The sequence below is a fragment of the Gallinula chloropus genome (assembly GCF_964237585.1).
Source record: "Gallinula chloropus genome assembly, chromosome: 15".
NCBI lineage: Eukaryota > Metazoa > Chordata > Aves > Gruiformes > Rallidae > Gallinula > Gallinula chloropus.
Window position 1 is genome coordinate 8,596,983 of NC_140100.1, and position 24,616 is coordinate 8,621,598.

At 39.1% G+C, this 24,616-nt stretch overlaps 2 protein-coding genes across 4 annotated transcripts in view; one reads left to right on the forward strand and one right to left on the reverse strand.

Annotated features, from left to right (window-relative positions):
• The first annotated feature begins 242 nt into the window (after positions 1-242).
• CHLSN (cholesin) overlaps positions 243-24,616 on the forward strand; it is a 126,478-nt gene continuing 102,104 nt past the window's right edge. The window contains exons 1-3 of one of the 3 annotated variants that reach the window (XM_084270787.1): positions 243-353; positions 1,686-1,948; positions 2,075-2,188. In XM_084270787.1, the coding sequence (XP_084126913.1) occupies positions 1,712-1,948; positions 2,075-2,188 (351 nt within the window). In that variant the 5' untranslated portion in view covers positions 243-353; positions 1,686-1,711. Of the gene's footprint in view, positions 354-1,550; positions 2,189-24,616 lie in introns of those variants that run through there. The other 2 variants (XM_084270785.1, XM_084270786.1) reach the window with 2 other exon arrangements.
• On the reverse strand, positions 16,104-17,177 carry GPER1 (G protein-coupled estrogen receptor 1; the record flags this gene model as incomplete). The annotated part of the gene is made up of 1 exon (XM_084270784.1): positions 16,104-17,177. The coding sequence occupies one exon, from the start codon at positions 17,175-17,177 to the stop codon at positions 16,104-16,106; it is 1,074 nt and encodes a 357-aa protein (XP_084126910.1).

Below are 24,616 nucleotides of genomic sequence, written 5' to 3' on the forward strand. Positions count from 1 at the left end.
GCCCCTGCCAGGACCTGGGGGTGCCCGGCACCACCCAGGACCGTCACATCAGGTCCCGGCTCGGTGAGTCAATGAGGGGCGGGGCCCTACACCGGAGGTAGGGACGTCTTCCGTGACGGATCTCGGCGCGGAAAAGTGACGTCAAAAGCCGGCCGAGCAGTCTCCAGCACGCGTGTTCCAGGTGGGCGCTTTAAGTCGGAGCGTGGCTTCCTATTGGCCACTCGGAAGATTGGCGCTCTGCGGACCAATCAGAAGCCCCCATTCTCCACTTGTAGCCAGTGAGAGCGAGGGGGCGGGCTGCGGCGCCAAGCGTGGGGCTCAGTTAAATGTGCCGAGGGCGGCGTGTGCGCGAGGTGCGTGTGGAGCGGGGGTGAGGGGCTGCCGCGTGTGCTGCGCCCCCCACCGCGCGCGTGGGGGCGGTGGGAACCGGGGCCGTTCCCTGGGGGGGTTTGGGGCGGCCCGGCCCGGCTTGGCCACGCCACGGGCGCGGTGACCGTGGGTGCGGGGCTCGCTTCTCCCTCCGTGCGGCTTCCCGCTGTGGTCCCCGCAGAGGGGGAGCTCGGTGCGGGAGCTGCGGAGCGGCCGGTGGGCAGGGCTGGGGACGGGGCAGCCGCGTCGCTTTCCCCCCTGAAAGGCGCCGGGGCTGCGGCTCTCCAGGTCGCGTTCCAGGCGCTCCGAGAGTTAATTCATCCCCGCTTAGCGCGGCTGCTGCCTTCCCGGCCGGGGCTGGCCGTGGCCGGAGCGTGGCTCGCTGAGGGGCCGTGGGGCCGGCGGTGCCGCGGGCTGTGCCCCCGGTCGCTGTGCCCGGCGGCACGGGCGGTCTCCGCCTCCGGACGCTGTAAGAGCTGCCGGCCCAAGCGGGAGCTGCGGGCTGGTTGCTCTTCCCGAGCGTGTTCCAGGCTCGGTGCCTGTGAGCGAGCTGCGGCGTCTGTGCCGCTGCCCGGGCAGCGGCCGCGGTGAAAGCTGCCCAATTAGATGTTTCTCCCCCCCAACAGCGAGGAATAACAGGCGGTTAATGCCACAAGTGCTGGGTCCAGAGCCGGGTTCTGCAGCCAGTTTGCCTTTGCCCTTAGGACAGCATAAAAAGAAAGGTTGGGTTTGAGAGCCGCGATCCTCTAAGCCTGTTTTTTCCATGTTCCACGTGAAAGTAGAAAGCCTTGTGCTGTAACAGAACCGGTGGTGTTCAAAGCTACCGGTTGGGTGATCAAGTAAGCTTGCTTTCTCCTTGTAGGGGTGTGTGTGTGAGCACACACACGTACATCAGTGAGATGGCAGCAGTCACCCAGGTGTTTTGAGGAGAGAGAGGTCTGACAGTTGTTATCCAATAGATAATCAATCAAACAGTTCAGTGCAGTGTGTTATAACCCGCAGAAAGCACAGTGTGAGTCACGGGGGGGTTACTACCAATAGGAAGGGTGAAGCATTTCCCACAGCAGGGCAGTTGGTGTTGAGTTTTCTACAGGAGAATGACATACTAGTCTTACAGTAGCTTAACTGTAGCATACTCTTAAAGGAAACATGGTGAAAATTCTCATAATTGGATCAAAATTCAGTGCAGACATATTTCATATAAAGGAGTTGCAACTAATTCTCACACCAGTGTAATTATACTATAACTTTGCCTGCGTACGAGATGAGCGTTTAACAGAAATAAAGGTTCTAATTGCAAGTGGTTTTTATTACAGAATAGTTCTGGTTTAGAGTGCCAAAAATGAAGGTGGAAAAGAAAGAAAAGAAGGTGGAAAAGAAAGAAAAGAAGGTGGAGAAGAAAGAAAAGAAGGTGGAGAAGAAAGAAAAGGAGGTGGAGAAGAAAGAAAAGAAGGTGGAGAAGAAAGAAAAGGAGGTGGAAAAGAAAGAAAAGGAGGTGGAAAAGAAAGGAAAGGAGGTGGAAAAGAAAGGAAAGGAGGTGGAAAAGAAAGGAAAAGAGGTGGAAAAGAAAGGAAAGGAGGTGGAAAAGAAAGGAAAAGAGGTGGAAAAGAAAGGAAAAGAGGTGGAAAAGAAAGGAAAAGAGGTGGAAAAGAAAGGAAAAGAGGTGGAAAAGAAAGGAAAGAAGGCAGAAAAGAAAGGAAAAGAGGTGGAAAAGAAAGGAAAGAAGGCAGAAAAAAGAAAGAAGCTAATGCAATGTGTGGACCAAAAGGAAGAGCCCGAATTGGAAACTCCACCAAAGAAAAAGAAACAAGATCTGCAGGTAGGTTCTCCCAGTTTTTGACTGTTGAATTCAATAATAGCTGTGTACAGTGTTACCTGGGATGTGACAGCATTAGAGATTGAGTACTGAGTGTGAATGTACTGTTTGGTTCAGTTGCAATGATTCCTTAGATGCGGTAAGTGTAGAGTGAAAGTTAAAAGCAGGAGATAAACCGAATCTGGATACAATTGTAGAAGTCAGAGTACATGATCTCTGTTTGTTTTGGATGCTTCTGTGAGAGAATGTGGGTGAAAGGCAAACCAAATGGCTTTAAGCAACTGTCATATGGTAGTATAGGCGTAGCTTAAGACTTCATGTGATCCTGAGTGGTTGGAAAAACATGAAAAATGTTTTCTTGGAAATCCTCTTGATTTTTTTGACAGAAAGTCAAGTGGCCAGAAGGTGTCAGCAGTCTCTTTGTATTACTGAACGTTTAATGAATTAATTTTTGTGAGAATGAAATTAGCAATATCAAGATGCTATGTAAGTGGAGATGTAGAGCTGTAAGGTGTTTTTGTGAAGACACTGATACAGAAACAGGGTGATTCAGTTCTGCTGTTCTGAGTGCTTACTGTAGAACATGGATCACAGGAATATGAAGCAGTTTGATGCTATCAGGAAGTGAAGAAGGAAAGGCAAAGGTTTTTTTCCTCTGGAATTCTCAAGGTGATGTTAAGCCACGGTCTTAAAAACTATTTTGTTGCCTAACATAAAATTGATGTGAAAGCTGCTTTTTACTTCATTCTTCATGAGATGCATGATCTCCATTGAGCCATACGACTAAAAAGTAGTACTTCTTTTTATTAGATTTCATTTAAGCTCATTAGCAAGAATATTTTTGAGAGCTTTTGCATGTGTAAGTGTCTCTAAGTATTACATTGAGAGTTTGCGAAGCCCCATATAAGAAAATCCAACCTATTGGCAGGAACAACTCAGAGGTCTGTAAATTCCTGCAGTTTTGAACTCGGTTGTTCCAAAGTAGGGAAAGGTTATGTCTTTCTCTGTATCAAAGCAAAAAATAGAAAATCTGGTTTTTATAGCTCAATAAGAGGGAATGTTTTTCCTTTCCATTGCAGGGTATGTATTATAGACTTTAGATTAACAATGCTATCATCCCACTTGAGTGAAAATAATTTTCCAGGATAAACCACTGTGAAATCAAAATGCTAAAGTAAACATTTTATTGCCTGTGGCGATAGTTTCATGTAATAGTGGAAAACATCCCAAGTGGGTTTCAAACCCCCAGCAAACGGGACCTTTTGGGGCCAGTTGATGTCAAGTGCTAAGTACTCAGAACCCCTGAATTAATTTTTCTTGGCCATGCAGACTGTAGGACTGTGATTAGGAGGAGAGAAGAATCTGTAATGCTGCAGGGGAACACCACTAGGCACAACAGTTGTTAGAATTATAGAAGTCGATGTCAGTGGGTGGCTGAAACATGTATATAGTGTTAGTATTAGGGAATACCATATAAGGTCTATGACAAGCCATTTTTTGGCATCAGCTTTATAAACTGTAACTGTTGATAGTAGCAAAGTGTAAGTTAGTAGACCACGTTTTTTGTTTGAAGTGGCTGTTGAGAATGAAGGATGTTAGGCAGATCTTAAGCAGTTTTACTTTAGAAATGGCAAATGAAAGTTAGCTGTTTACCAGTCTGTGGTTGTTACTCAGCATATGTACTCCCAGCTTGGTGTGAAATTAAGTCACAATGGCAGTTAGGCTTTAAAATGCTTTTGGTCATCAAACCTTGTCAGCGTGGACAGTGTAGTAGAAAATAAGGTAAAATTGCTTTGTGTATACAGGAAGGTCAGGAGGAGCTGTGTGGCTGCAGAGTGATATGTTCAGTTAGACTAGATGGCTCCAAAAAAGAAATTTGGAATAAAAATTAAGGCAACTGCTGAGACCATTCATTTTGCAGCTTTGCTTTCTTTAATTTTATTTCTGTTACTTTAAAATAAGCTGAAACCTTGGTAGATCTACAGAAATTCCTAGTGTGACGACTGGATTCTTATGAGCTCTGACTGACTTTTAATAAAGTAGCTAAATGAAAGAAAACTGGTTTTGGCATACTTAAGTAAGTTTCTCCTAAGGACCCTCACACATGAGGGAAAGTAGTCAGCAGATAGCTACATTGTAGCTGTGTACACAACATATACATTGCTTTTGGTGGGGGAGAGGTTTCACTAGTTCATTAAGTCACTTCACTTTCCTGTGCTTTACTTTTTTTTTTTTTCCTCTGTTCTAGTACACCAGTTTTAGTCTCCAAAGTGGAAAATGTAAATCTTTCATTGATTTTGTTACAAAGCTGCAGGCAGGCAAGGTGAAATGTGTCTTAAGTGACCAGATTTAGTGTACATTGAAACAAATTTAATGAAGGAATGACCAAAAGTTCTTAAAACTAAGACTAAAGTGTTTTTCCTTGGAACAACTTGACCTTTCAGAGTAATCTTGATGTTTTATTGATTTTCATCTACTCAATTACTTTTGTTTACATTAAATAGCAGTGAGCAATTCAAGACCAGTATCAGTGTTTTCATGAAGGATCTTAGCCCCACATGGCTCTAAATGACACACCTCTAGTGGAGCTGAACAAGACAAGTCTTTAAATTTAATCCAGCCTTGGTTTTTTTTTTTTTTTGTTCTGACAGCTTTTCATAATGTTACTGTTTTCTTTAGCTTCTTAGCAAAACAAACCCTGCATTTTAAACATTGATTTTATTTTCTGGGTTTTTTTTAGTGCTTGGAGATTGGTTTTACTTGTTTTTTAATGATTTTGTAGTTTACTGATGTATTTGTGTGTTAAACCTTCCTGTAGCTGGAGATCGTTTGTTTAAATTGTCACATAACACAGGCATAAAGAAAAGAGATTTAAAATGTGCCATCTAGACTTGTGGCCTGAAGTTAAATCCCACCTCCTTAAATAAAAGCTCTCTGATGTAACTTGTGTGAGACAAATCAATTTTGTTTCAGTCCTCTGAAAAGAAATATTTACAGTGTTGTTAACATGTCATCCTGGAGTAACAGAAGCGTTGGAAGTGCTTGTTTGCAGTTACTCGTGTCTTGCTTCTGTTTATGGATTTCTTCACCCTTCAAAAGTTCAGCTCCCTCAGTGCTGTGAAGCTTGTACTGACACTTAAAATGCTGTAGGTAGGTAGGCAACAGCATGTTGTGGTTGCTTCGTTTATGAAGGCTGTTTGAGTTCTACCCAGAATGACCTTATTGTATCAAAAGGATCTTTTAACCTTGTAATTTAAGGGTAGATCTTGTTTCCCTAGTGCTGTTTTCAGAGCTGCAGGCTTTCTTCAGAAGGGTAGGGAATTCCTCTGGAGTTGAACATCTTATTAGGCAAGGCTTAACTCATAATCCAAAGAAGACACTATTAATTTCCTGTTCCTTCCCCATTTAGCCTGGCAAACCTTGTAACTTTAAGGAAAGTTGCAGTGACTAAGAAACAATCAATCATTGTAAATCAAACCCCCTGGTTCATGGTTGAAGGGTACTTTAGGTAGGGTGCTCCCAGAGTCAGTGGGTGTTTCCTTGTGTGTTCCTCCTTATCTTCAGCATTGTGAATGGTGGGAGGAGGAGGAATCAACAGTTTCCCCAGATAAAGGCAAAATCAGTGGGAAAGGAATTTAATTTTTGAGATTCCATGCAGACAGTACAAACAATGGCAAATAAACAAGTAGCTCATGGTGTTTCTTTAATCAGAGGGCTAGTGTGCAGGTGCCCAAACAGTAAGATCTGTTTACTAAGTGGAAAATGGCAAAATTACTAGGGAAAGGGTTTTTCTGCTCAGCTTTTTGGAGGCTATTGTGAAGGCTGATAAGGAGTTATTAAGCTAGTACTACAAGCAAACCACAAAAAGTGATTCTTTAAAACCTTTGTTTGCTTGTAGTAGTGGAAAACCCCACAAAATGATGTTTAGACTATGGAGATAAACAATTTGGCATGAGCTTGGTGGAACAGCTAGGAATGCTGCTTTGATATGATTTCTAATGCTGCTTGTAAACAGGTAACTGGGGTAGGAATTTGAATGTTTAATGAATGCACACCAGACATTCATGCTGTAAAGCCTATCAAGCAGATACTGCAAAGCTATCACCAGGAAGTGTGTCTATTTATTTGACAACCCACTAATTCATACCAAAGCCTGTTGTTGAAATAATGAGTTGTGGATGATTTGCAGATAAACTCACTAATCCTTTATTGTTCTATTTATTTTAAAAATTATTTTGATTTTTATTAATGGAAGCTTATCTTGTAACCATCAAAATAACTTGGTTTGTGTTTTTCCATCCTGAAAACTACCATGAAGTTACAACTCAATGTGTTGTTGCCGGATTGTCTCCTCATTATCAGGCTACCAATATTAACTCTATTTTATATAACATTAAAAATACATTTTTTAAATGACTTGCATTGCATTTCCACTATTAACTCTTCCTGCATTTGTTTAGTTTTGCTTTGTTAGCTTAATCCTCTGTTGTGTTCATTAGTGTTATCCATGTTTATTAATTATTCTTCTTTAAGAAATATGTAGAAAACTGATCTTAAATATTGAAAAAAGGAAAATTAATTCCAAAAAGTTCACATTTCATTTAGCATAACCTCCTAAAATAAGAATCATGTCTTGTACTGCTTTTTTGTTTGTTGGGGTCGTCTTTACCATTTAAAAATTCTCTCTGACATGCAAATAGAGTTTTGTCAACGTTATGAAGAGAAGATGACACAATCTTTCATCTTCCCCACCTCTACCCCCCATGCCTTGATGTAAGGATACATCAGCAGTTGGCAGTGTTCTGGCAATAAAGGGGAGGTGGTAGCTGTTAAATGTCAGTCACTCGTGCTAGGCTGTTTGCTTTGGTCAGCCTGTAATTGAAATGTTGAGCCTGGTTCTCTTTTCTTTGAGCTCCCTTTCAATTGAATGTTCATTCTTGGTTCGTTTGTATCTTTTCTTAGTTGCACAAAGAGACAAGTTTGGCCCGATGGCTTCTGGCTGCCTCGCTGCCCCATGGCGGCCTTCTGGCTGCCTCGCTGCCCCATGGCGGCCTTCTGGCTGCCTCGCTGCCCCATGGCGGCCTTCTAGGAGTTGCAAAACTTATGAAGCTATAAACCCATTTGGCATTTATGACTTACTGTGTGACATCTTGCTTGGTTTGTCTGCTTTCTTATCATCTATGCGATATCACTCAAATGAGGGGACCACCCCCCCCAAAACCTACCCAAAACCCCCAAACTTTGAGGGCAGCTGCTTGTGGGACTGAAATATTTGTTTCCTACTAACACTTTTTCATCAGAACATTGATAAAGTTGTTTTAAATTATTTTATTAAATTACCCATATGTTTATTTATGTTATTAAGAGGTAAATTTGCTTGTGACACCATATAGCGTTTAGAGAGAATAGTAGGCCTTTTAGTAAACAGATATGTCTAAGAAGGTAGAAAATTGTGTCTGAAATACGGATATGCATAGATTAGGCTGAATAATTTTACATTCCTTTGAAAATTATTTTTGTAATGGTAGGAATAGATTTCCCAGGAAAGAGTATTCACAGCTGGGAAAACAGTTGCTACTTTGAAGATGGTTTTCCCAGGCGAAAGGCTCACGTCCCCAACTGTGTTTGGTATAAACAATATGTGGTGTATTTCTTACTTTTGTTTAAAGGAATTGTGCATTCTTTGTTACATATTAACCAGCAAAATTTTCATGCTAATTCTGGGTATTTGCCTTAAACTGTCTATGTTCAAAGTTAATCCCTTACGTTTATTAATATAGCCACGGTATTAAGCAGTGGGGAGTTTGGGGGTGAAACACAACCTTCCCTACTTTGCTATTAAGGGGAAAAATGCATCCTTCTTTTCTTGGAGCACGTACTTGATGTTTCCTCTCATCTTCCTGATGTTCTTTACTTAGCGGTGAGACCTTCCTTGATGCTTCTTGTTGGGTTTCCAATATAAATCCTTGCTTTCATGACTTAGCTGGAAATACCTTCACAAAACTCGGCGGCACAGGATTCCCACTTGTAGGCTGAATTTGTTGAGTTAATGGTCTTTGAGCAGTTGTTGAAGTAAGGAGCAGAGGCTAGGTCTGTTTGCATGTCACCCAGCTCCAGTCCAGTAAGAACATTTGGCAATTATGATTTTTTCTGGTTTTATGTTAATGACATCTAACTCATCATAGAGAGATGCATCCTAAATGAAAATCTCTGGACAAGACCCAAATTGCTGAATATAGGAAATTTGGCACAAAACCTCAAAAGATGTATAACTTCAGTTTAAAAAAAAAAAAAAGTCAAGTCCACTACGTGTTTGGCTTCACAAAGCGTGTTCTGCTTGGCAAGAAATCAGGGTGTAAGCTCAAAAGTATAAATGTTTGCTACATTCTGATATAGGATAAAGAGCAGAGAAGTGGGCATCCCAAGGCAATTGTTCTCGACAGGGCTTGAAACTTGGAAGTGTGTACAGTACAGCATATTAATGCAAGCCAGATTCTGGTGGATTTGTTACTTCCTCTTTATTGCTCTTTGTATTAATTTGTTAATTTTAATTTGTTAAAAAAACCTAAAATGGCACAGATTTGGGTATTTAAAACATGTTTATTCAAAAAAGTCCTTGACTAAATGCTTTTTTAAACACCATGGAAGCTTGGTATGAGGATTGTTATAAAATACAAATTATTGTGTGCTGATGGAATAGATTTAAAAAATAAAACACCCCCCACCCCCCAAAAAAAAAACAACCCCAAACTTTGGAGCAGATAAAAGGGGGAGGATGCTTCTGCAGTATGAATGAGAAACAAGAATTATTTCACCAGAAGTTTCCTCTTCCAAAATACCTTTTGTGTTCAGATGCAATATTGTGAACCACATGAAAGATTAGGGTATATTTATGTATGTTAATTAATAAATTACAGCATAGATTAAATGGCTCTTGGGTATTAGATCAAAGCCTTACAGATTAATAAATACTTGTAAAGTGCATGCCTGTTATATCCAACAGGTAATTAGAACAGAAAATTAATCTTTTGACTTTTAAAAGCTGCCTGAAATAATGAGGGTACAAGCAAGGTATTTGACAGGGGAGCCTCTTGCTTAAAGAACCAGACTCTGTCTTTGAATGCATTTACCTATTTCTAATTGAATCCCGCAAGAGTTCTGTAGGACATCAAACAGGAGATCATCAACCAATGTTTTATTAAATTTCTCAGCATTATCTTAATAATTTGCATCTGTAAACCAAGCTTTTGTGAAGAGGAAGGGAAGACAAAGCTCTGCTCCTACCCTCTTATAGTTTGAAACATGTCAAAGCTGTTCAGAGAATGTACCAAAGACTTAGAGCTGCATTGCTTAAAAAGGAGCACAGAGGTTATATGAAATAGAAAATTTTAAGTATGTCAGGGAAAATACTTATTTTTAATAACTGCCATTCTACCTTTACATTACGTCCTGAATCACAAATGGGCGTTATCCACGTTTACCCACCTGTAAAAGAGCTGGGTGATCACAGAACTTTTGTACTGAACCGTAACACAGAGCTTACTGAAATCAGTCATGGCTTTCCATGGCCTCAGAGCAGACTTCAGAGGGTTCTTGTACCTCATTGGCTGGTTCTCTTTTTCTAGTTACCTTTGGAATAGATAAATTTTTCCTATTTTATTATGAAACTCACATCTTTCATGGCTATTCTTATGTCCAAGTCTCTATTCCATGATTTTTCTAAAGGCGTTTTTAATGAACTTTTGAGGTGTTTGTTCATTTTCATGGTAAAAGTCTACCATGCTTCATTTAAAACATGGTAACTTCTTTACAAAGGTTTGTCTAGATTAAATCACGGTCTAGTTTAGGCTTAGAATAGGAGTGGCTGACTGTCCTGATCCTGTCCATCTTGTAATAATCTTCTGGCCAAGACCCAAAAGGTCTCACTCAGTATCAGAGAGAGTCAAGATAAGCACAAATCTTGCAGGGGTCAGTTATCCATGGATCCTCATCCTTTCATGGGCTCAGCGTGCGGGTAGTTTCTGTGTGTTCTGATGTCTTTTTACTTTAGCAGCACCTGTGCCAGCAAGTTTGCACTTCAGCAGTGTGGTGCCAGCTTTACAGTGGAGTAAGGCAACATGTGTTTCTCACTATTCTAACAGCATTAAACTTTTAATATGAAAAGTAATTCTTCTGACTTAATGTATTTGAAAGCCAAGCAAGTTTAGAAATTCATTTCCCACAGGAGTCACTCTACCCATCTTGCTACTCAGTCATCAGATGGATGCCTGGAATAGCATCACATCGCTCAAGTGAGCTCTTCCCTTGGTTTCTCAATGTGCTGTGGGTGCTTCACTCCTAACTAAGTAGTCAAACACAAGAGCTAAAAGGTTTCTATAGCCAGGTAAAGGCAGGTTCTTTTCTGTAGCTCTGAATGGAGAGAGACTGCAAAGAAGAAAATCCAATTTGTCTTTATATTTCTGTTTCTATTAAGAGAATGCCCAGGAAAGGAAATGTTTCTGCTGCTGTGGCAGAAAACAAATCGATCTCCACCACTGTTAGGCATTTCTACTCCTGAGATTTTGCTGTAAAGATTGCTTTAGCTCCAATTTCTAAGGATAATTTAACAATATTCCAACAACTTTCCTGCTTCTCTAGTATGTTTCTTTTCTGAAGTCCTTCCAGAAAACACATTTCATGCAATTTGAAAAGGTTTTAAGCCTTTTCAGTCATTTTGCTTGCAGGTCAAGTGAGATGGGATTTGTAAGCAAAGTTGCTGCTTTGGAAAGGCTTACTTATCCTGCTGCATTAAATATTTATTTAGAATAGGTATATTTTAAAAAGCAAGGGTTTACTTTTTGCTAATGAATGATTCAGTAGTTTAATTTCGAACTTAAAATACCCTTCTGTATATACCTGTAGCAGATTGTTTGAATGATTGAGAAAATAGGTAGGAAACACAAATGTGGTTTCATCGCTGGGGTTGAACAACTTCAAAAGCCATCCTAAATGCACAGGTTACTCTGTGTGACTCAGACCATCACCTTAGATTTTGTAGTGGAATTCACTGGCTGTATGTAAAATAACTGAAGTCAGAGCCTGAGTTAAAAGCAATGAGCTGATCCTGCACAGTCTGAAGTCCTGAGAAGGCATTGCTTTTGTGTTGTCATCTTGGGTGGCTGGCTCAGTATGCAACTGTTTATTCGTAGCTCCTGGCTGTTTCATGCTGCCATATGATGGAATGGAAGCTTAAAAGGAAGCCAAAAGCCAAGGGCTAAAAGTTTGATGTATCATATGTCAATGTGGAGTAAATAGTTTGGACAATACTGTTGAAGAACGGACACCTGAAATATACATATGAATGGAGAGGGGTGTTCATATTTTCAAATCCAGCATGTATCTCAAACACAGAGCAGGGCACGTATCAACATGCACCTCCCCAGCACCAGGGCTTAAGAGTATATGGAAACGATGGTCTGTATGTCTTAAAATTGACTTGGTTCCCTGTCAGCTGTTGCAGATTTAACATAAAGATAAGGTGCAAATCTAAGGTGGAAATGGTTTATTGGTGAAATGTCTCTTAAAATGTAAAAACAATAATAACTTCTTAATGTAAACAGTTTCTGAACGAGGAGTGGCTTGGTCTGTGTACTGGTGGGCTGCAGCAGATGTAGTTGGTAATCTAAGTGTAAACTTCTATTGCAAAGATATAAATTCAATCAATTTGTTAATGAATTTGGCCCTGCACTTTTCTGTGGAGAAAGCTTTAAAGTCTGGTGGTCTGAATGGGTAAAATAAGACTTGGGAAGGAAGGATACTGTCCCTTAAGTTAAAGTGAAACCCTTATCTTTGTTGTTTCAATCAAAATCAAATTAATCCATTGGCTCACCTTCATGAACAGCAAGTAAAACTCAAACCTGCCGTCTTCATGCTCATTTGTTTCTCCTACTTAAGCGGAAACAAGTTCAAATGGAATTAAATGATAATCAGAGTTGAACCTGACATGCTTTTACTTATGGTAAACCACTTTTTAACACTTTCTTTTGCTGTGACAAACCTAACCATTTAAAATTGTCCAGACAGCCTTTTCCCTTTTGCAATCATAATAAACAGCTGAGAGAATGAAGCAAAATCCTTACACGGGAAGAAATTCAGCTAACTTCTAACACAACTTGATGGCTGGAAAAAAGATTAGAGCCTGCACTGTACAGCCTGTAAATTTTGTTTAAAACACAGATTCTTAGTCTGAAATTCTAAAAGCATTTTCTTGTTAAAACTTTGTGGTCAATTTTTTTAAAAACTCGCCTATTTGCAAGTGTAGTAGAATGGATTTTCTATGCCAGATAAGCCGTTTTCAATTAATAACATAAATGTCAGATTATATTGGGGGAGTGTAAGATGAAGCTGTAACTTGATAGAAACAATATGGAAAGCCCCCATATTTTATAAATTCTGAATTTTGCTTTATTTTATTGTGCATGTTGTCTCTTGGAATTGGTGGGTCGACTGTTCTGAATGCTCGCGTTATGACTTTCCACGGAGCCAAAAGGGGAAGGGGGGTGTGTGTGACTTCTCTTACATCTTGCCTGTATTATGTCAAAGCCTTTCACAGAATCTGGGATCGCCTGACTCAATGATTCAAATTCCCTGTCACATGCCCTCACATCATGTAATGCTTTTCAGAAATTAATTGAGCTTTATCTTTAGACTGACTGACTTTGCTTTTCCTAGATGTGCTGTGCCTGCACCGTTGGCATTTAGTCTGTCTCCTAAATGTATATAAAAAGGATGCAAAGTAACAGTTAACATTTTAAAAAGGTTTCAGATAACTATTTTTCTCATATCTTTTTACACAACTGAGGGAAGACAGTTACTTTAGTCTTACCAGGTTCAGCCTAGTACTAGTTTGTGCTATTTGGATTTGGTTTGTTTCTGGGTATTCAGTAATATTCTGTGCATTCAAGATATTTCTGTCTTAAGCTATTATTTTCAGGTACTCTTTGATTTTTATAATACTTCTTAACTGTTTTCCTCCTGTGTGCTTTTCTTAATACCAGACTCTTCTTGTCTGGGGACTTGACACAGGCTATTAGAGCAAAGATTGTAAGCATTGGTGATAAACTGGTTTTTAAATCTCATAGTTGTTATGAGTCCAGCGTTTTAGAAAGGTGTATGGAAATCTTGCCTTAAACTTGTGAGAGACCAGAGAGAAAATTGAAGTGAAGAAGTTGTATCAGAATTCTTGCTCTCACCTTGTTTTTGTTCATGGATAAGCCGTGGTAATGAGTTATTGCGAGATCATAGGCTGCAGAAAGCATGTGGGGGTGTGTGTGTGTGTATATATATATATATATATATATAAATCATGCAAGTTGTATGGCACTTCTGTAAGCATTACTTTGTACATAGTTACTGTTAAAAAAAAGTTTTGAGAAGATGTGTGCTATTTTTTTCACCTGGGAGAGCACATCTTATCTTAAATAGCATGGTTAAATCTAGTCATTTCAGGCACAGTCCATAAGCCTGTAACCAAAATATTAACAGTAGGAACCCCATCAACTAACTTAGATTTGTAATTTGGTTTTAAACACACAATAGGTTGTTTCAGGTTGAATAAATATTGTTTTCTTCATACTATAGTAATCTGATCTTTCCTAGAATTTACTGTGATATGAGGACATGTACACGGTCATGTAGAAACAAACTGTTTCATCCTATGTTTGAGCAGGCATTTGCTATTGCTGTCTTGTTTATTATTTTAAGCTTCTGAGCAAAGACATTTTCTTGACTTGTAATCTACAGTGGTGATGAAAGGGCTTCTGCCATAGCCTTGATCAAAAACCAGATTCCTGTGTTGGAAGGGAGGAGGAGGGGAAAGAAGTTTATGTCTATAGAAACAAAATAAGCAACATCTACAATTAGGAAAGTGGATTACTATTGCCCAAATAAGTTATTTATTCATGACAAGTGTCAAGATTACACAAGCCCAATGTATCTGTAATCTCAGAAGAGTGTTTTACTTCCCAGAATTGCATTGCCGTGGTAATTATTCTTCAGATCCTTGTTGTCTGAAATAGCTGTCTTTCAGGGTGTGATTAATGGACACAGGCAGTCAATAGGATATGAGTAACTGTGGCTAATTCCAAAAGTGAAAATAATAAGACGGGAAAAGGGCTATGTGTGATGTAGCACAATGGTGTGAGGTCTCTTGTGAAGTGTTGTTCTGTGCAGAGAAGGCATGGCAGTGCTTGCATCTTTCTTGAGAGAAGATATTTGGTGTTCTACAGCAAAGATGTGATTAAATGATGCTTTTTGTTAGACTGGACGAGCAGTCACTTGCAAACACTCAGCAGCTCTCACAAACTCCACTCTGCAGTTCCTATTTCAGTTGGAGGAATATCTAGCTCTCTCTTTCAAATTCAGTCATCATCTCGTGGCCTGTCTGTTTATAGGTCAAGTCTTTTGTGACCAAAGCTTCCACTAGTAAACTAAGTATTTCGTGAGAAATATGACTGGAATCATTGTCTTTGCTGTTTTCTTTATTGCTTAGTAACTTCAGTCACTGTTTTAAGTGTCTGTGTTAAAAAAAAAAAATTCCTTTAAAATCCCTTCATATGCTAATTAATTCATACATGACATTTGAAAACAGGACAAAGCATCTTGTTCTGCAGAGTTCTGGTTCTTAAATCAATGAGCACAGAGGTGAAATTAGTTTGTTCACTTCAGAGATGCCAAGTGATGTTTTAATCATTTTGCACACTGGTCTCTAGGAACTTTATAGCTTTCCCTGAACAAGTTCAGCAGTAACCTGTTCTAAACATCAGATTTAAAACCACTGTTTTCAAGTTCTTTGTGCTAACTTTTGTTTTTGTAGTAGAATTAATCTTCAAATGAACAAAGCAACCAACAAGCATCTTAAAGTCATGAAAGGCTGGTGGTTTCAGGAGGTGGGATGGATGGTGCACAAAGTGCAGGTCTGGTAACAGCTCATCATACTCCCCTTCAGAAAGGAAGTGAGCGCTTCCTTTCTAAAACGTGAGACTTCTGTTTTCATAAGTGATTTTGATACTCTTTTGCAGAATGTGACTCTGTTAAAGCCACAGCATTTTGTTTTGGCAATCAAAACAGGCCTGCATCTTGTGCAACTTGCATTTAAATCTGAGGGCAGATATGAATATATGTTCATATGCACTGGTATTTTCGACAAAAGGCCTGATTATGTCTGTCCTGGGAAAGATTGTCTCTGGCAATCCTTAAAAGGCAGAATGAAGCATTACATTTGGCCTCTGTGAAAGTTCTTTTGAGATGAACAATATAGTTACAGATGATTTCAGTTTGGATCAAGTACTGATGTAAACAGTGACGAAAACTCACCACCGTGCTAGATTCTATTAAGATTTTAAAAGAAGTTAATCGTGGAAGACATGCTGGAATGCAGTGATGGTAGTATTATGTAGTTCTTCTAAGCAGAGTAATTTATCTTAACTTATTTGGATTTAAAAAAAAAATCAATGTTTTCTGCATCTCCACATCAATAGGTTGTAATGATTTTCCCCCACTCTTACGGCAGCTTCATTATTTCAGTGGAAGTACCTTATAGACACCACCAAAGTAGCGTCTCTGATAATCAGGTTAAATCTAAAGTCTTCCTAACTTGATAAAATTTCCTTCTATATTGTCGTTCATAGATGTATTATACAAAATAAAGCTCCTTCAGTGCTCAGCTTTTAATAATCTTGTTCATAATTAAATACAAATCTGACTAAAACATATTAATCTACATTAAAGTCTTGTCATAAAAACATTTTGAATATAAACCTTCAATACTCAGTAGAGTGATACTATATATATATACAAACACACTCTTTTCTGTTAGTAGCAAGCATTTTGTTCTCTATTTTACAACTTCACAGTCATGTTTTATACAACCACTGCTAAATCAGACTTCTGATTGCTCGTTACTGTCAGGAATGACAGACGTCAGGGCAGCCTGACAAAAGCGATGGAGCGTTGACATTTTTGTTTTCTGCTCGATGTACAGTCGCAGTTTGTCTCTGAAGGTTTCCCCTAGAAAACTGTAAATTAAGGGGTTCAAACAGCTATTAGAGAAAGCTGCTAGGTTCACAATATGTCCCGTTAAAGGATAATCGTGTCTGAAGGATGGGCTGCTTGAAGAGACGGGCTCGCTCTTCTTTTGGAGAAGTTGAACGCTAATGAAGACGTTTTCAGGTAGCCAGCAGATAAAGAAAACCAAGACAACAACAAAAATCATTCGAAGAGCCTTTTGTCGCCGCAGACGGAGACTCCTGTGCTTGTGTGCTTTTATAAGGACTCGGACAATTAACGAGTAACAAAGACCGATGATCACAAAGGGGATAATAAACCCCAAGGTTATTTCTAGCCACTGGATTTCTTTTACATCTGCAAAACAAAAATAGACCTCTCCGGTGTGTTGTAAGTGCACAGCTGTAAATGGGACTAGTGCTGCAGAAATAGACGCCATCCATATGAGACCACAGCTTAATCTAGCGTGTTGCATAGTGCGAAATATGTTGGACCTCATTACTTTTGCCAGTGCTAGGTATCTGTCAAAACTCATCCATGTCAGAAAGAAAATGCTGCTATACATGTTGATCTGAAGGAACAAAGACATAAAGGTACAAATAATCGTGATATCATAATACTTTTCATCAAGATTAAAGACCTCGATGAGAGAATCGGCAACTAAAATGAGATCAGCCACTGCAAGGTTTATGAAGTAAAGGTCTGGGATAGTCATTTTTTCACGAAAGCTTATGTTGACAACCAGTATCAGAATGTTGCCTACAAAACCAATAGGAAAAAGAAATATTGTGTAAAGACATGATAAGAAAAGCCCAATAACATATTGTTGGTGTTCTGATTTATCAGCTAATCTAGAAGACAGACTTTCATTACACAAATGTGATCCATTCAGGTTAAAAGTTGTGCTGTTACATAGAACAGGTGATATTGAGGCAGCATAAGTTTCCATGGTTAAAATAATCTGCAGGAAAGATACTAGTACTCACAGTTTGATGGTAATGCCAAAAAAATCAGATTTTTGGTTGTTTTCAACTAAGTTCTTAGTAAGCATTTTGGTTGAAATGGACAAAGATGTACACTTTTGTATGGGAAATTAGAATTCTTTGTGTCAAATTAATTAGATTTAAAATAGAAACCTATCGGTACAAACAGTAAATTTAAATTTTCTTTTTTGTACAGGACACTATATACATTGCAAATGAGAGAATTTGCAGTTCCTGTGTGCCTTAAGATCATGTAGGAATCTCTTTACCATTATGGTACTTGGGTCTCTTTAATAAAAGCTTTTCCTCAGCACTGTTCCTTCATGCAGGCTGGAAGGCAGGAGACTTTCAGCTCCATTTGTTTTCTTTTAATAATCGATGAACATCCCTGGACCTGCAATTTGCAAATAGAAAACAATTAATCTCATGCTCCAGCGTTGTACCATATGCTTCTGCTAACAACATATCCAGCTGATGTGGTAGGAAACATCATGTTTGTGTGTATTTATATATATATATATATACACACACAGATGTTTAGTTAAAAGAATTTAAATTTGTTCTAGATGATAATATTTTGGGAGAGAAGATCTGTTAAGATTTGGTGTATCCATCAGGGATTTGCTATGGGAAAGTGTAGATACACAGAAAATCAGATGAGTGAGTTTAGCCTTCAGGAGAAAAGCTTTATATCAAGGGAGCGCTATATATTTCATCATCAGCTTGTAAGGCTGTTAAGTAACAGAGACTGTGGCTGCGAAGGCAACAGAGATGGAAAGCTGTTGCTTCCTTCTGCTTCCAGTGGGAAGGAAAAGGCTTTAGGATTTGAGAGATAAAAGTAATACAAACAGTATATTGATTTACACCAACATTATTAAATTCAATTTGCTTTTCCGTGATTAATTACGTTGCAATGACTTCCGGTTGGGAATGGAAAATACCAGTTTTCTGATTTGTTTACTTATAAATGTTGAATGCTATGGACCCAAAGCCTTGCTAGAAGTTTATTTAAAAAACAAAAAACAAACAAAAGACCCTGCAAATGAACAACCCAGCAAGAAAACTATAACCCAGAGTATTTAGTGTTAAGTCTTAAATATTTTTTAATTGCTTTAATCTTCATTTTGGTACCAAAGCCTTTATTTTAATTACATTCCAACATATTTTAAAAAATCAAAATTGTTTACTAGTACAATTCATGTATATTTCCTCATTTTACGTGACCTAAATCCTGCTTATGTGTAGTCTGGAGGAGAAAAAGGAGCAGACCACTAATGGACTAGGAGTGTTTCCAGTGAGAAATACAGCTAATACAGAGAAATAAGGACTTTGCTTAAATGTACTGAAGTTACCAGAAGCAGCTAGCAGATACTTAGATAGATATCGTTTCCAAAGCTTTTATTTCTTAATGGATCAGGCATAAGTACACAGTAGCTGTTGCTGTTTTGGATAATTTTAATATTGTGAATCTTTATGGTAAAATCTCGATGTGAAATTACATGTATTTGAAGAAGGTTCAGTGTTTGTTTAAAGCAGCTGTGGAAGACATGAACTATTGTTTTCTATGTCACATCCTTTTGAATAAGGCAATAAAACTGCTTTAAATACAATAAAAGATAAGTTAACAGTCTAAGCAACTGATTTTAAAAGGCCAGGCTATGGTCAGATTTTAATTACATGTGAAAGGCCAGCAAAAGCAAAGCGATTACAAGCATTGTAGGTAACCATGTACTGTGAAAAGCTTTATTTTACCTTAATTCCATTTCTCCAGAGCTGATTTTCCTCCCGAAAACAGAAGGCTGGTTCTTGCCCGGGTACAGGCTTGATGGATGTGTCAGGGAAAACTTGCATTTAGGTGTGCAAAGCTGCACCCAATGCCACCTGTTGACGATTCAGCAGTAAAGAAAAAAATACTCATATAAAAGTCTGTTCTGGTTTAAAAAGTCTTAAATAAAGGGTGGTTTACAACAGCAAAATGCAGCTCTTGCTGCGTGTCCTTGGCAATAAAACAAGCTTTATAGATTCCCAGGGTTGTTCTAATTTGTGTGCAGTTGAAGTGCTGCTGAACAGCCTTATAAGGCTAGAATTAACCCTGTTTCTGCTGGTTTCTTTTTTACTAGAACTAGGCAAGCATCCTTTCTCATATAATTGTCAGTTTTATTTTACCCTCCTTTCTGCCTCTAGCATTTCTCAAATGATACGGTCTGCTCAAACCTAAAGCTCAGCTCATCAAAAATTAAGACATTTATTTGCAGATTGTAGCTAAGCATATATTGCATAGATACAAAGTGATAATTACTGTGTTACATGGCATTTTTAAAAAGCCTCAGTACAATCTAAAGAGAAATGCTCCACTGAGAGAAATCAAGCAGCCAAGAAGAGTCATTTGCTAAGCTGACAATGTGAATTTGAGTTTTCCTACCTTCAAGTCGATCCCATCTTGGCCCTTTGTATTTAAATTTTCAGATGTTACATCGTCATCATCCCACTTCTTAAGAGTTGCTGGGCTCAAAAATCACATGGATAAAATAAGCTTATTTTGCAGAGAAAGTGGAGCCTCGGTCGAACCACCAGTGTTGCAGGTGGAGTTTTGCATTTCATCTGGTGGGGGGAGGTGGGGGGGAACCCACCTCCTTGACATTTCCAGAGACACCGCCTACCCGTGGCCAGAGCTCCCAGAACGGAAAGTTAAACCTTTCTTTCTCATAAGAGGGAAATGTTTTAGTTGTGTAAGTTGCTTTTTATTATTCTCTCGACCTGATAGGTGACCGTTAAGTGCTGAACGTGATGGAGGTGCTGTACCTCCATGGCAGCAGCCTGCTGCTCCCAGAGTAAGATGAATTGGATTTCAGCGTTTCAGGAGAGCAACGTGAAAGTTGTGGGAGTGTGGAGTAAACGATTAATGTGCCACTGTAATGGATGTATCACATCTATTAGAGTGGTTGAATTTTAGATTGCAAAAGATTTGAGATTTCTGTAGAAAAGTGAAGTAAAAGTTCTTTCCACAAGTGGCTTTAGGGAGTAGGAGGCACTTTGTCTTCTCATGCCATTGAGGCAAACTGATTATTTGCTGATTTTCTGTAATGTCCTGTGCATAGGAACACAGGATTTTAACAGAGTTACTAATATATATATATATTTACAATGTTATTATGTGATGGGTCTTCATAAATAGTTTTGGAATAAATTTTTACTTAGCATGAAAGAGAGTTTGTGCAAATCAGTGCTGGTAAAGATTGAACAGAAGGCTTGTGCTGTGTGTGGAATCACTTTCTGCAGCGTCTTTCTACAATGTTATGAGGACAGAAAGCCTGAAGTGTTTTGCTTTGAGAAGTGTACAAATATAATTGTGTTATAGGACTGGAATAATTGTAATGTTAGAAAAACTGCCTGATAACAGCTTTTGTAGGTTGTAATTTTTTGCTGCCCTAATGAACAGGATTATAAAGTCTTTATTGTTGTTTGTTGATCATGTGGTTTTGCTATACTTCAGAGCTTTCACTGATCCCATAAGGGCCAGAAAGGTTTTTTACTTTCCTTTATGCACAGTGTTAGCTTCTGGGTGTTAGTTGTTTGTAATTTGGATTGGAGAATCAGCTGGTCAGCCTGTCCTTGTTTTTCTAGCTGTGAATGTCAGCTGATTTGCTGTTAAAACATACAATTCTGAGTGCTAATTTTCTTGTTTGAAATCATGATAAGAAATACGTCACATTGCCATACTTCCAGAATTGTTAGGAAGGACCCACAAAGTAGCTGCTTTTCCTGCTAGGAGAGCTATGAAGCATAAGAGGCCAAATCTAGCAATGTTATATTGTATTATTATATCATAATTAGTGAGTTTCTGTATTTTGCTAAATATTTTATGATCACATGAATTCTCTGAATCCTGTTTCCTAAAACAGATGACAACATCTTCAGGCCCTTGTTTATGCAGTCAAATTATCGTTCCTGGTTAATCTGTCTTAATCTCATTGTTCATCACTACTGTATTCCAGAAAACGCTTAAAACTAATTTTAGCAGCTGCTGAACGTTGTACCCTTTCTCTTTCCTGTCAGTTGTTGATATTCTATGGGATTCAATAAGGAGTGCTTTAATGAGCCTGTACTTAGTCACTGGTGTGACAGTATTAAGTATTACAGTTCTGCCTGTCATACCCTGTCTTTGTTGTCACTGAGAACGCATGGGAAAGCAACTGGTGTGATAGCATTCATATGATGTCAGACCTCAATAATCCAGCATTTGAAGTTTTCCTAGCAGTTTATTTTTAAATCTGTAGTAGCCAACTCCTACAACACTGTACGTACCTCAGTAATACCGTGCCTTCAAGGAACAGTAGTGTTGACGACTTGAAGTGGAGTCTTAAAGTGGAGATATATTAGAAGGCATTTGATGTGATTAGGAGACTTCAGCACACATGACTGCTGTTGCATGGCAGAAAGGTGACAGCTGAGGAGGGGTGAGTACAGGAGAGAACCTAAGGTCTGGTGTAGGGTGTCTCTTGAGCCAGCACTTTACGCAGCCTCGCCAGCGCGATGACAGGCAGGATAAGCCCTGGAGGCTCTGAGAGCTGTTGGGTTCTGTTGGAAGTGTGGAAGTGCCCTGGGTGTTGAGTACTGGAGAAATTCAGTCTGGGCAAGGGTGTATAAAGGTGACAAAAACTAACTGCATTGCATGGAAGGGGAAGGAAGCATAAACTAAAATTGTGTGGAAACACTTATGGTGTAATGTAACTAGGTGCAGAAGAAATAAGGTTTGTATAAGAATCTCTACTGGATTCACCTCCATAGGAAATACAGGTGCTGTTGTAATTTTTATGAACTTTTGCAAGTAGATTGATCTCCCTTTCCAAATTCTTGCTCATTTTTCTGTTAGCAGGATACTGACTCTGACCTTTCAACCACTGAATGACATTCATCTGTGCCCATCACCCAGTTCTGGAGCACGATCATCCTGTCCAGCCTCAGTAACTTCCCTTTCTTGTAAATAATCAAGCCTAGTTTGAGTTGGAATTAATCGTGTTCTCTGCCTGCAGAAAGCCCTGGACAGAGTGTATTTTGGGTGTTTAGGCTTTTCAGTTGCCAATAATTCAGAGAATGCATTTTTCTTACTAAAAATACTTTTTTTAAAGTTCAGCTTCTTCTTTTTCAGGAACAACACCTATATCTGTTCAGACTATACTGGTAAAAAGTTTTTTTTATTTTTCTTCAAGTGTATGTCACAAAACTCTTTGGGGGATAATATAAAAATTGGACAAAATTGGACTGGGAAGTGTGGCAGTGAAAGATGATTCGTCCTAGTAGTTCAAGCTACATCAAATTGTGATTAAAAAATAAAATTTGCAAAGCATCAGTTGTTTCTGCTTTAGTAGCTAAGTCCAGCAGTCCTTTGCTGGACACTTGTACCATGGAAATTAAATTAATTCTCTCATTCTAGCCAATTAGTGAACCAATTTGTTGTGCGACATATATGGTGTAAACATTATATAAGAGTATTTATTGTGGCTGAATTGCTTGAGCTTTCATGCTACCTCAAAATCAAGATACAGAATCATAGAATCATAGGGGTTAGAGGGACCTCAAGAGATCATCAGGTCCAAGCCCCCTGCCAAAGCAGGGTCCCTAGCTTATATTGCACAGATAGGCGTCCAGACATGGTGTAGCCCTTTCAGGGTCTGTAAGTTTGGAATGAGGGTCTAACTAAGGCCAGGCTTGGTAATACATGTAGGGGTGTAGTGGGTTGAGTTATGATTTGAATGCGCAAACCCAGTGTCTCTCTAGCTCAGATGTTGTTTTGCAATGGGATCTGATCAGATTGGAGCCAGCTGGTTCAGCAAAGATGAGTCTTTGGTCTCTCTGTGTTCTTTTCTAAAACATGTTACCACCTCAGAAATTCCTGCTAAAACTTCAGCAGCCTGCTCAGTTCTTCATTTCTTTTACTGAACCGAAGGTTTTTTCAAAAGCAGGGCAAAGTCTTAGATACAAGTATTACCAGTACAGAAGTAAAATATTCTTCTTTGAATTTTCCAGTATATCCCCTTTAGTTAATTTTGACAGCATGCCTATAAAAATATATGCTCTATTTCTTCTGGAACATACTGTTCAAAACTAGGTGAAGCCTGGAAGAAGGAAGTGTTCAACAAAGCTGTTGCTGGTACAGAGGGGAAAAAATGAGCAGGGAGACTTTTTTTCTTAAAAATACACTTAAATTATTAATAATTCAAAAAAATTACTTTTAATCTTGGACAAAGCAGCTCTTTTCTTCCTCGTACCAGACTATTTTGTACCTTCTTGGGACTCTTTCCGTTCCTTCCCCTGTCGCACGCAGGGGTGCTTGTCCTAGCTGGGTGCAAGTAGAATTTTCTCCAGCACTGCACATTCATGGTCCAGAATTTTAATGTAAGATCTGAGTAATTTTATCAAGAAAGATTTAACAAAACATTTCTGTATTACTGTAAGTTATATTTATCAACATCTGAGTTATTGTTCTCCATTTTTTCAAGCACTTGTCTTTACTTTTGCTTTCTCTTACTCAGTTACATTCTTTTCATTGTCCATATGACACATAACCAGCCATCCAGCAAATGCTCTGTCTTTTCCCCTGACAGTAGACACAGGGAGGAGACCAGAGTACTTTCACTCGCATCTCACAGGTGGCAGCCAGAAGCTATACCCAGGAGTACTCATACGTAGTAGTTTATTCCTGATAAACCACACTTGTTCCCAAATCCTAGATGGGACTGTAGAGCCCTATGGGGTTTATTTCTCTGAAATGTTTGGGTGTGGTTCTGCTTTAGCTGTTTATCTCACAGAGAGTATTGTGAAGGATCCTTCCACCCATGCTGTGAACACTCAGGCTCCTTACGTGTACAGTACTGTGATTCATTCACCATTAAAGCAGTTTCCAGGTTCCAGCCAGTGTTAGCTAGTGCCAACATTTACTGACCAGTAGCTAGGCTTTTTTAGGCACCTTTAACAGTAACTCAGGACTCAGAAACAATACAGTATTCATCCTTTCACCCTCAAAGGTAAAATGCCAGGAAGCAGTGACTAAAATAGAATCCTTCATGTGTAATTCCTACACTAGAAAACAACCTATTTATCCATGGCACAGTTGAAGCTATGATACTCTGTAGGAATCGGGATAAACATCTTCTGACATGGTCTGTCACTCAGTCTGTCAGCTCCTCCACTGACATACAGCTCTTACAACACATCTCTGCAAACCTCTTTTGGCAGAGTCGATCTTTGGTCCGTGTTGTTTAACATCCCTTTTCTCAGGTGCAAAGCAAAACCTCCAATGCCAGCTCAGAAATCCTTTCACAAGTATGAAATTGGCTCTTGTACTGGAAGAGCTGATTCTTATGGATGTACTTCCTTTCTGACCAGGTTCTATAATGGTCTGTTT